This window comes from Rhinopithecus roxellana, chromosome 1, assembly GCF_007565055.1.
Source record: "Rhinopithecus roxellana isolate Shanxi Qingling chromosome 1, ASM756505v1, whole genome shotgun sequence".
Taxonomy (NCBI): Eukaryota; Metazoa; Chordata; class Mammalia; order Primates; family Cercopithecidae; genus Rhinopithecus; species Rhinopithecus roxellana.
Window position 1 is genome coordinate 114,447,830 of NC_044549.1, and position 13,038 is coordinate 114,460,867.

The 13,038-nt window shown below is 35.6% G+C and overlaps 1 protein-coding gene across 5 annotated transcripts in view; it reads right to left on the reverse strand.

Moving 5' to 3' along the window:
• Positions 1 to 411: 411 nt before the first annotated feature.
• Positions 412 to 13,038, reverse strand: part of U2SURP (U2 snRNP associated SURP domain containing) — a 58,275-nt gene continuing 45,648 nt past the window's right edge. For 2 of the 5 annotated variants that reach the window (XM_030929314.1, XM_010381301.2), the window contains 4 exons: positions 9,899 to 10,009; positions 7,203 to 7,321; positions 5,844 to 6,020; positions 412 to 4,666 (listed from right to left, as the gene is read on the reverse strand). In XM_030929314.1, the coding sequence (XP_030785174.1) occupies positions 4,528 to 4,666; positions 5,844 to 6,020; positions 7,203 to 7,321; positions 9,899 to 10,009 (546 nt within the window). In that variant the 3' untranslated portion in view covers positions 412 to 4,527. The remainder of the gene's footprint in view (positions 4,667 to 5,843; positions 6,021 to 7,202; positions 7,322 to 9,898; positions 10,010 to 13,038) is intronic. The other 3 variants (XM_010381299.2, XM_030929301.1, XM_030929306.1) reach the window with 2 other exon arrangements.

Here is a 13,038-nt window from a genome sequence, read left to right on the forward strand (position 1 = left end):
TCATTTTTTAAAAGGATCCAATGATTTGTTAATGTGACAATGACATTGCAGGCATGTTTTAAAAACAAAGTATTTAGAGATACATATAAGTTGTTATCTGCATGTTGATGGTATGTAAGGTTCACTGTACTATTTACTTTTGTAGAATGTTTAAAATTTTCCTCAATGAAATAAACAGAATAAAATAACTTTTAAAAAAGGCAGCCAATAAGGAAATGAAATTTCCTAACCAAGAGAACCACTAGCATGAAAATACTTGATTATAGTTTAAACATGTAAAATGTAACATTTTAGCCATAACTGATAAACATGTCACATCACTTATTTCACTTGAGAGAAAGCTGCTGAAAAACTATTAACTGGGCTTGCATCGGAAAAACAATATGGAGAAAATTACATGGACAGTCTAAGTTTGCTATGAAAACAATGTACTTTTATTAATTAAAAGTCAAAAACAACAAAAGGGAAATTTCACAACCTTTGTTTGCAACTATATAATCTTTATGTAGAAAAACTATAAAGTGACAGTCTGATCTGGAAAGCAGCTCAACAATAAACCTAATCCTTACATCAAAAGTAAGTCAGTTTACCCAAAAGAAATTGTCTTGCTGTAGAATATTTTAGCCCAACTGATTTAAACTATATTATTCTCATTTCTGACAGTCTTTCCTGATATTTCAAATCACCAGAGATGTAACAGACAAGAACCCGTTGAAGTAAAATAATAAAACACAAATACTCCAAGCACAATTACATGTGACATGATGAGTGCATTTAATCTACAATCTACAAAAACTATACAAATTACCAATTATACATATAATCCATTTACATTGAAGCTCCATGAGGTGGTACTGAATAAACACTGAGGCATCAAATTTTCAACAATGGAACAAGGCTCATGGAACAGCAGCACATTCCCACCTTTTAGTCTATCATCACACTTCCCCTGGAATTTGCACTTATTTATATATTATCTAAGTCCTACGAAGCTGGTAACAAAAATTTTAAAAGTCAAAAGGATAATGAATTAAACACTCCCTAAAATCTATTCTAAAACATGCGTGTGAAATATGAAGAGACCAAGCACTTTGTAAATGTGAGATTTTACAGTCACATGTTCCTTTAAACTTATACTAGTATCCTCACTAGTATCTGCACAATTTTCTGTAATAAGGCTTTTCACTAAAACTTAAGAGGAAAACAACAAACAAAAAAAACTTATTTTTAAACTGTACAGTCTTAGAAAAGTGGTACTATTTATTTTTAAAACCAACTTTTTCTGCTAAAGAAATCACACTGTGTGGTCATCAGAACAGTTTAAGTCACTTTGGCAATACAGAGATTTATTTACCCTTATTTTGAATAACAATGATGATAAACTATTGTCATGGTCATATTTTTCAGAACTTATGCCACCATGGAGGCAAATGTGTACAGAATATTTCTAATAAACATAAATTTAATCACAGTTAAAATTTCTCAAAAGTATTTTCAAGTGCTCAAGAATATTAAAGTTTGGGGGGAAATACATAAGTCATAAATAAGCAAGTATTCCCTCCAAGATTCATTAATTGGGATAAAGTCTCAGGGTAAGCCCACAAGAATGGTCTGCAATAAAGAAAAATCAGGTCTGTGTAGAGTAACGTCTGCCACCTTTAGCAGAAAAGCCAAAAATATTCTGAGCCAAATAAAAGCATCTTTTGATTCAGCACTTTTTGTTGTGTTAGTTTTAATTTCTAACTTCTCAACATGTTATAGCTCAGCAATTCCCATATGCTTACTATCTATAGCAAGGAACTATATCGTTAAAGAAAAAATTCAGAGACATGATCATTTTCCATCATAGGTCTGTCTCTCTTTGGTAAGAAACAGACCAACACTTACTTATTTTCTCTCACCTACAGAAGAGAGGGGAGTTAAATGTCATTAACCTAGTAAATAATCCCTGTGTATAAACATTAAGCTGGAGGGTAAAGAGCCTAAATCATGCCCTTTATAAGATCTGTGGGAAACAACTCTGGCATGTAGCTGTGGTAGAGGACAATAAGTGTCCACAGATAGAACATGACCTTTCCTGTAACTGGAAGACCGTGCCTATGAACATTCTAGTGAACCTATAGAAATTTTGCTCTGTAACTTGAGTGTCCTTCAGACAAGAAACATGAATAATGTTATTATAAAAATATGGTAGAATATCTTCCCCCTTATAAGTCACCAATTTCTGATCCCATTAAACTTTCACAGAATCCATGAGGTTTACTCATGGATTTACTCTATGATTTTATACTCATGGATTTATCTAGAGTAGGTTTACTCTAGATATTTTGTCATGAAGTAAAACTGGAAATAACCTATCTAATAATTCCACTAAAAATTCAAGAAAAAAATCCAATACAATCTAATATGTACATTAACAAATTACGCAGAATATATATTCTATCAGGCCTAAGAAATCCTCACCCACCCAACCAAAAGAAAGTCAGTTTCACCCACTGTAAGATAAACTATGATACTTGTATGTGGATCCAGAAAAAAAGAACTGCTAAACTCCAATGCAGTAGGAAAAATATTACAAGTAAGCACCCAAAACTGACCTAAAATTTTCTACTCAATCCTGCAGGATGTCTTTTTTTAAAGAGAGAGAAATAAGCATCCCTTGCAACCTGACTGGAAAGATTATTACCTGACCAATTATTTCTAAGCCTATACTAGAAACCAGTGTAAGATGGAATGCCAAAATCACCACCAACTTGACACTACCGTTATTTTTGCAAAGAAAGGTAGTTATATAAAATTCCATTCTCCCAGGCAATGAACAGGAGAGAAAAACATGTTATTTTTTAAATGGCTACATTTATAGGTTTTTGAGTATCAGCACCAAATGTTCACTTTTAATTATTCTGAACAAATTTTTAGGAATTAATGTTTCCTAACAAAATGGACTAACAAAACAGTGAATAAGGAAATGACTTTCAAGCAATATTTCCATGCTGATAAGAACCATTAAGTAAAACAGTGATTGGCTCATTTCCAAAGCTACTGTGGGTATGCACCGTTTGGAAACAGTATATCCCACTGCTCAGCTAATATAGCTACTCTTCAAACCATGGGTACAGCATATCTTATTTTGTGACTAGGCAAGATTAAGTAAAACAAGTTGAAAAGATTTTTTAAAAAAGCAAGCTAAATCAAAATAATCCATTGTGAGAATAGTTTTCTACTTTCTCTTTTAGGGAGGAAAAAAACCCCATCAAACCACTGTATAAAGTGTCTACATAAAAAACTGAAATCAAGATTCACAAATAATAGTGTCAGTTCAATTCTACATAACCCTTTATTATATTTATAGCAGTATTATGACCATTACACAAGTTTTATTTTTTCCTCATACCGTAGCAAATTTATTTTCATAAGAGTTCAACTCTGCAAATGGTTTAAATCAACTTCTTGCACCTTGAATTTACAAACCATTAGATACTAAGTTTCCTGAAATACATTTTATTTTTAAATTTTACTAAAAGCTACAACTAAACCCAAGTCTCTTGGGGGCAGGGGTGGAGGAGTAGGCGGGGAACCAACTAAGCTGTTTAAACAGAAACTTGTAAAAAATATTCTGATGCCAATGTTTGAAAGATAGCCTACAGAAGATTATAAAAGGTCAACGATCATACAAGAGAATTCTATGGGCAAACCTTGTTAGAAAATTTGTTTGACAAATAAACTTCTTTCATAATAGAAGAGGAATTGAAAAGATATTTAATTTCCCCCTAAAAGTAAGTAGTTGCTCAGAACATAGGTTGGATGTATGGAAATCATATTGCTTCTGTTAAAAAATGTTTTATCCAGGCATTCCACTAACAAAACGCCATGCTATATCTACCTAGTCTTTGATATCTGGGTATTAGTATTACCCAAGAGAAACTTACCAAACAAAATGGTTAGCAAACCACCAAACAGGAGTCTCAGGTTCCTTAATTTGGATAGTCATCTTAGTAAATATAAAACTTAAGCTACTTGAACACTGGGGCTTATAAAGTGCATCAGGTATAAGAAACACAACAGTAGTGTGAAACTCAGTAGGACTTTAAGGGACTTAATACCACCGGTGGGGCAAAAAAACAACATTATAGTTTTCTGTTCAGATTTTATTTGAAATCTAATTCAAATTGTCAAAGCTACAAAAGGGGGGAAGACATCTGTATTATTTTTGCTAAGTCACAACATCCTAAAACAAAATACTACTACTGTCAGCAGATCCATTATACACATTTCTGATGAAATCCATTAGAACAATAAAAATTTCATCTTGAGAAATAGCCACAATGAAAGTAATTTACACAATATAAAACAATGACATCTACAGATGCAGTTGCTCATGAGTTTACACATGCATACACAAACAAACAAACAAAAAACCCCAGGAATGCTCTTTCATTTGATTTTTTTTGTTTTTTTAAAAAACAGACCGTTCAGGCACAAAACAAATCGCATTTCCAATAAGTGACAGCATCTTAAAAATTTACGTCAGTGTTTGTTTTTCTTTGACTTTTTATGAGACCTGTGTGGAGATCTGGATTGGGATCTGGACTTCTTCCCTGATTTTTTAGGGGATCTAGACCGTGATCGCCTAGACCTCTTAGGTGTCCTTGAACCAGATGGTGATCTAAGGAAACAAAAAAATCCCAATTGATAAAGAAAGAACTCATGTGATCAAAACTGATTATCCTTAAACTATTGAAAATGACCTTTAACACAGCATGGTGAAAAATCACTGGAATAAGACTATGAACTTCTAAACTTTAAACTCTATTGTACATACACACACACGGATTTATTTTGTACTTACTATGCACTGCATCAATGATCATCAGTAGAGCACTTGTTTATAAAGACAGATTTCTGTGCCTTATCACTGCTCTACTGAATCAAAATCTCTGGAGGTTAGAACTAAGAATTCGCATTTTTAACAAGCTCCCCAAGTGACCAATAACCCCCAAATTTCTACAAGATAAAGTTCAAAGTTGCAACTACGATCATTCACAAAATTTAAAAAACACAGCAGCTTTGAAGTTTATCACCTTGAAGCAAACAACTACTGCAGTATCATTCAAGGGCATCATTTGAGACATTATAATTTTGTAAGTGCTGTGCATGAAGATTACTCAAACCAATAAACACACATGTACATATACATACATATATAACACATACATACATATATATGCAAGTGCCATTTAGAAAAGGAGAAAGGTATCTATTCTATAAAGATTTCACTAAAAATAGTTACAATAATAAAGTATTAGCATATAAAGCAGTTTTAGCTCTTAGGAAAATTCCTCTATGTATCACCAGATAAATAATACATTTCTGAACCATTTTTCTGGAACTAAAGAAAAAAAGTATATGAAATACTAAAATACATACTGAAAAAAATGTATTTATGATATGTATTTCCAAAAGTATCTACCCAAGAACTTGCTAATAATATTGCTATGGGGGAAAAATGTGTGTTTCTTTCAGCTTTGACAAAAATCCAATAATATTCTATAGAAACTAAAGAAGAGAATGAAAAGTAAAGCAGCTAACCCTATTCCACAGAAAACATTGGATATGATGTTTAAAATTCTTGGCTGGTTCTCACTTGTTGGAAGCCTTCACTTCAGTCATGAAAGAGATTGGGATGAGGAGGTGGGGAGCAATAACCAAAAATGAAAGTGTACCTCTTTGGTTTTCTAAAATCCTTAAAAAAAAAATGTGTGCCAACCAAATTATTTTCAAAAGCTGATGAAATGACAAGGAAACTGGTATCTGAAATATTAGCAAAAATGACTTGCATTTACCTTTTGGCTTTTTTGCTAACATCTCTAGGAGAATCTTTGTGAGATGACCTGGACCGTGAGCTCTCTTTATGAGATCTTTCTGAACGCTCTGATCGCTCCGATTTTGGTGACGGGGATTTCACTCGTCTACCACTGCTACTGCGAGATGGGCTGGGGGATGTACTGTGTCGCCTCTTCCTATGGAACAAAGCCCCCAAAACATTCCATAAATGAGCAAAGGATCAGGTATTCATTTTCCTTTACTAAATTAGCTATTAATTCCTACCAGCTTACTCTTTTATTCTAACCATGTAATGTTACTTTTAACAATATTCAAAGTCCTTTGTAACAAGAACAAGTAAGTCCTAAAGATAGGCTGTCAACAGACAACAACTGAATTCAACTCAATTGGATTTTCTCTTTGCAATAAGAGAGGTTATTAAAACAACTGGCAAAATTCAATTAAGGTCTCTGGATTAAATATCAGTTTTTTTAAATGTTAATTTCCTAAACTAATTCTTTTTATTGTGGTTAAATGAATGTGGTTAAGAGAATGGGGCATCATGTTGGCAAATTATTCTTAAATGGTTGGAGATGGGACAGAAGAGGAAGAATAAAGTGAAAGTAGAAATACTTTTAACATTTGGGTAATGTGGGTGAAGGGTAACTATCAATTATACTATTCTTGCAACTTTCCTGTAAATCTAAAATTATGTCAAAATAGTAATAAAAGACAAAAAAAGTGGCAAACTTTTAACCAATTGGCATAACTTGTTGTTTGTAACTATCTGTAGAGTGACTAAGCTAGACTATTATTTGCAATGGCTTGGTCTTTTTATTAGGAAAACCTCAGTTCAGTTAAAGGAAACAATTTTCTTTACTCAATCAGATTTAGGAACTGTGAGAGTAAGAAATAAAAACTGAAAGAGAAATGCTTTTGATTAGAATGAAGACTTAAAGTGACCTATGGCCTATGCAACAATCTCCTTTAAAGATAAGACTAAGACTCAAGTTTACAAGTAGCAGCCTCAAGCACAAATACTAGGAAAAAATGCTTAAATTGGATGCAACAAGGAAGATCTAGCAAGTTGTTTTGTTACACAAGCCTCAGGTTTGATATCTAATACTGTAATTGAAATCTTGCACTGAACTAAGGCTAAGGATACCATATAAACCACGTGAAGGGATGATGCACCCAGTTAACTAAGTGCCAACTAAATGTCCCATTTCTCCGCTACTTCCGCCTTCTGCAGGCAGGACCCAAACAAGTTTATCATGAACAAACATTTCCAGTTTGCTGGCATCAATAATGAAAATATTATAAAACACCACTGCAAATCTTGAAACCAGTAAATGCATTAAATATGAGAAATGTTATACCTTTCCTTCCTTGTCGGAGTACACTCATCTTTTTCCTTCTTGTCTTTGGAGCGAGATTCCAATTTTTCTTTATCTTTCTTGTCTCTTTCTCGTTCTCTTTCTAACTCTTTCTCTTTCTCCTGTTTTTTATAGAAAATATTAAGTTGTTTAAAAATATCAATCTGGGTTAATCTCATTTATGTAACAATATTTTCTCTTATAGGAAATCATTTTTTAAATTACTACTTAAGGTACAATACTGTTTTAAAAAAAAATCTACCCCTCCAGGGAAAACTAGTCATTTCTTTTGCTTATACTAAATAAAACTAATCCTAGCAACAGCAGCTAAACATTTACTGAGTGCTTACCATAGGCCAAACAATGTACTAAACAACTTTCCACAGACCATTTCATGTAATCATTTAAAGCATCCCTAAGAAAATTATTATTATCCTCATTCTAGAGATGAAAATTGAGACTCAGAAAGATTAAGTACCATGTCCATGGTCACACAGGAGAGTCAGGTCAGAATTTGAGACCAAGCTCTAGAATCAGAGCTCTTCCCCTACTGTCCCACCTGCCGAAAAGTTCGAATCAGAAAAAGCCAACAATGTACTGCCCTTTCCATCATAAGTTACAATAAAAGTCAGTAGAAAGTGATCCGTCTAACTATAAACAAGTTGATTTAATCAAAGCTCTTACCAAAGAAAAAAGGCTGCAAAAGGAAAATGGTTATTCACAGTATCTTCCATCAAAATTTTATTAGTGGGAAACAAGTACCAATTACACTGCAATTTTTAAATCCTAAATACAAACTGACTATATGACTCTACAATAAACCAAAAAAATAACATATTTGCTTATCCCCAGATGCTACAACTGCCACTTCTCATTTGAAATTCTGATTTCTGCATATAAAGGAGTGGCTACGGACAATAAATCCACAAAACTAAGTTCTTCATTAACAGGAATTTAATTTCTCTATGATTTATATGCATCAAGCAAGCTATGTGATAGCTGATTCTTCTAATTTTTAAAAGGTGAAAAAAGCCTATACCAGAAGTTGGCAAACACTTTCTATACAGAGCCAGACAGTAAATACTCTATGCTTTGTGGGCCACATACAGTCTCTGTCACAACTACTCAACTCTGCCACAGCAGAGTGAAAGCCACCCTACAAAATACCTAAGTCAATGTGCATGGCTGTGTTCTAATACAACTATTTATAGAATCAGGCAAGGATCATGTTCCTTTTCTCCAATTATAATCATAGAGTGCAAGGAGACTAAAGTGGTAATATAAGTATTATTCATTTTGTGCTTGCTACCATCAGAACAGTGAGCATCTCAAGGCGTAATTTCCTATGGGGGTATAGGTAAGCAGCATCTTTTCTTTTTTTTTTCTTTGAGACAGAGTTTTTTATGCTTGTTGCCTAGGCTAGAGTGTAATGGCGCCATCTCGGCTCACTGCAACCTCTGCTTCCCAGGTTCAAGTGATTCTCCTGCCTCAGTCTCCTGAGTAGCTGGGATTACAGGCATGTGCCACCATGCCCCGCTAATTTTGTATTTTTTTTAGTAGAGACGGGGTTTCTCCATGTTGGTCAGGCTGGTCTCGAACTCCTGACCTCAGGTGATCCGCCCACCTCGGCCTCCCCAAGTGCTGGGATTACAGGCGTGAGCCACTGCGCCCGGCCATAAGTAGCATCTTTTACAAAATCTCATTTATCTTTTTTCCAAATATATAGAGTGCAACTTTTTTAAAGAGTGGTGCTGAGCAGACTGACTTCCTTTGGTGATCTGTAGGATGCATTTCCTGATTGATAATGAAAATGATTTCCTGATTCAGATGTCTACTTTATAGGAATCATAGTATAGCTAAAATACTTAAAATGAAGAGTAACAGTAATAATAGTAGCTATTATCTAACTCATAATCTTACAAAATTGGGAATATCAACCCAGTTTCAGAGAAAAAGCAGACTACAGTGACTTGCCTAGGAGTATGCAACAGAGAGCAGCACCACAGTTGCTCTACCAGACTCCTCCCCGACACCAGTTTTGTACATTAACAACTTCATAGTGATTGTTAAGTTCCTTTTTATGGCTCTTTCCTATTTCACTTTCTATATAATCTCATTATTATTATTATTCTTTGCAATGACAGTCAAAATTAATAGCAGTCTCAACAAAATTCCTGGAATTCCTGGTTCTAAAATTCTCTGCATGTTCCTATAAATTTTGTGATGCACGAGAAGATCAAGTCCCTCAAACACTCAAAGCTCACCAGTGAGGTATTCTACCACTTGCTGTCCCTCCTTGGAAACCATGAGAAATGAAATAAACTTCTCAACACCAGAACTTCCCAAACCCTGCCTCCATCTTTTTCTTTCTGTACCACCTCTCAGGGTTGTTGGTGTCTCACCGTCACAAATGTGACTTGTCCTGAAGGGTTTTCCAGTTTCAAAAGATGCTGTTAGCAGAATTAATCTTCTTGTCCACAGGTAGTATCCAGAATAAAATAGTGTGCTGCTGCCTTTCAGCTCCTTTCCAAACCAAACACTTTTAAAATATCAAATTTCAAATGTTTCTAATTGCCTACCGGTATTCAAAATTTAAACAAAGAATATAATTTGAAATCATCTTTAGGTATACCAGTATTCTAGGAAGTCAAATAAATAACTTCAAAAAATGTGTATTGTTGGGTATACTTATTCCTTACTCGTTGAAGAAGTTTATCTCTGTAGTGTTCTACTTGCTCCTGAAAACTCTGGCCTGGTTTTTTAGGTCTTTTCCCAGATTCCAATTCATCCTGAAACTTCATAACTTTGAGCTGTGAAATAAAACATTTTAAAAATAAGCATTTTCATCATTCTAGATTCTCAAGCACTGTTTTGCTTCTTTTCTATAGCAAAGTAGTAACTAATTAGTACTCAGTCAAAATATAACCTCACCTGAAGGCCAACTGTCAGACAAGTCCAACTAGGCAAAAGTCAGCTGACCAGATGGGAGGCCTCTCTGGTCATGAGAGGATTCAAAAACCATGAGTCGTGCTTCATGGCTGTAAGAACCCACTTACTCTCAACACAATTGTAACAAATTTGCTATCCGGTTCCCCAAATCAGAAAAGCAAGGTTGCTAAAGGCAAGCACACTGCCAGCAAGAAATGACAGCAGAATGCAGATAAACATCTTTAAAAAACAGGCAGGGGTGGAAGGTGGGAGGGCTGTGGCATTCTGGTTCAGTTCATGTAAGACCAAACACACAAAGCTGCACACAGTCTGAAGGTTTCACTCACAGTGCAACCACTAGACATCAAAACACAAAGAAAAGGTTAAATCACATTTGGAGGGTACTTTATAAGACAGTAAGAGCAAATACTGATTAAAACAGACCAGACCGGGGGCAGTGGCTCACGCCTGTAATCCCAGCACTTTGGGAGGCTGAGGCAGGCGGATCACCTGAGGTCGGGAGTTCGAGATCAGCCTGACCATCATGGAGAAACCCCATCTCTACTAAAAATACAAAATTAGCCAGGCATGGTGGTGCATGCCTATAATCCCAACTACTCAGGAGGCTGAGGCAGGAGAATCGCTTGAACCCGGTGGGTGGAGGTTGCAGTGAGCCGAGATGGTGCCATTCCACTTCAGCCTGGGCAACAAGAGCAAAACTCCGTCTCAAAAAAAAAAAAAAAAAAAAAACAACAACAAAACAGAAAAACTTCCATCTCTTATTACCTATATAAGTGGACAAAGGTATCTGTACAAAATATTCATTGTAGCACTGTTTGTAAAAACAGACCACCTAGATAGATGTTTACCCAGCGATTTCTGGCCAATACACCTACACACAAACAAATACATATAATATACTTATATAATGGCAATGGATAAAAATGTGAAAAAACTAGTAAAATCAGTTACAGGGAGAGAAAAAACCTGCAATAAGTGAGCTTAACTTTGCTTTTTATTCTGGAGATATAAGTATCTTAAAATTGTGTACTATATAAAAATAGTAAAAAGAATAAATTCATTATTGGTTTTGAATTTAAAAATAAAAGACTTTACAAAGTAGTTAAAAGAAAAACTACCCTAAGGCTTAAAGGAGCTTAAATTACCCAAAAAATTTACAAGGGTGAAAATACCTTCTTGATTTCTAAGAGAGGACTAATAAGGTGGACAAGTATGAGGACCTGGAAGATCCTCCAAGTGGTAGAAAGCACATGGATCTTGGATGGTACCACTGGACTGTCAATCTGCTCAATATTGTTTCACTCAAAGAGAAACAGGGAGCATTCTTGTCCCACGAAATTGCTGTAGATGCTAACATTTTATCCTATTTTATTCAGACACTGATATATCCTTTAAATGGACTAAACGCTGCTACAGCATTTTATTTATACCTCAAAACAACACCTCGTTTGCTTTTTACCCTCTTTACTACAACTTAGTTTTTACCATTTCTCCCCATTCCAAGTGGTATTTTCTTTTTTTTTTTTTTTTTTTTTTTTGAGTTGGAGTCTTACTCTGTCGCCCAGACTGGAGTGCAGCGGCACAATCTCGGTTCACTGCAACCTCTACCTCCCAGGTTCAAGCGATTCTCCTGCCTCAGCTTCCGAACTAGCGGGGTTACAAGGCGCATGCCACCAAGCCTAGCTAATTTTTAAATTTTTTTTTTTTTGGGCAGAGATGGAGTTTCGCCATGTTGGCCAGGTCAGTCTCGAACTTCTAATCCTCAGGTGATCCACCCACAAGTATTGGGATTACAGGCATGAGCCGCCATGCCTGGCCCCAAGTGGCATTTTCACTATTTTTGACTTCATGAATGTTTCTTCTACATTCTCCAATTTTGTCCTTTTTCCATCTGTTTTCGCTTTTTTTTTTTTTTTAATTAATTATTTTTTGAGACGGTGTCTCACTCACCCAGGCTGGAGTGCAGTGACAGCTATCTCAGCTCACTGCAACCTCCACCTCCCAGACAGAGTCTCCCAGGTTCAAGTGATTCTCCTGCCTCAGCCTCCATGCCTAATTTTTGTATTTTTAGTAGAGACAGGGTTTCACCCTGTTGGCCAGGCTGGTCTCAAACTGCCCACCTTGGCCTCCCAAAGTGGTGGAATTTCAGACATATTTTCACTTCTATAATCAGGGTCTTTTATAATCAGATCTTTGATGTTCTCTCCTTCTCTTCTTTCAAAGCTCTCTAAAAGTCTACATTTTTTGTGTGTTTTAATCATGACTGCATTTAAAAAGATAAGATGTAAGGCTAAGAAAGCAAGGGGGTGGGGTGGGCAACATAAATAGCTAAGTTCATCACTGTGTGAAGCCTCTCATGACCAAGATGACTCTTCCACAGAATGTATTTGTAGTAAATCGGTTTGGGTTAAAAAAAAGAGTCAAACAATAGACCTGAATGTTACTTAGGGGAGAGGAGGGATTCCTAAGATCATCTTTTTAAAAATCACTATACAATCCCTACTTATAGTTCCTGTTAATATAGTCTAACTGAGGCTCAAGCACAAGTCCAAGACACACAGAAAACAGATGATCAAGGGTCTCAACACAAAAGGAAGTGGCCCATGCAATGGCTTAACCATCCCTCCCTTGTTGCCTTCAGACAACAGACAGTTATCACCTTCCGACTCAACTGTTCACTCTTTCCTCAGGGACCAGAACAGAAAGTGATCCCTCTCTTCCACAAGATAGAAGACCCTCCACTTGGTTCCCCACCCACTATTCTACTTGTTGGTAGAAATGGGGACAACAGAATGAGAAAAGGTAACTTCAGCCTAGGCACTGCTCTCAGTGGTATCTGAAAGATTAAGAACTGGCTTCTGGCCACCACCCCATCATATAGCTACAAGAT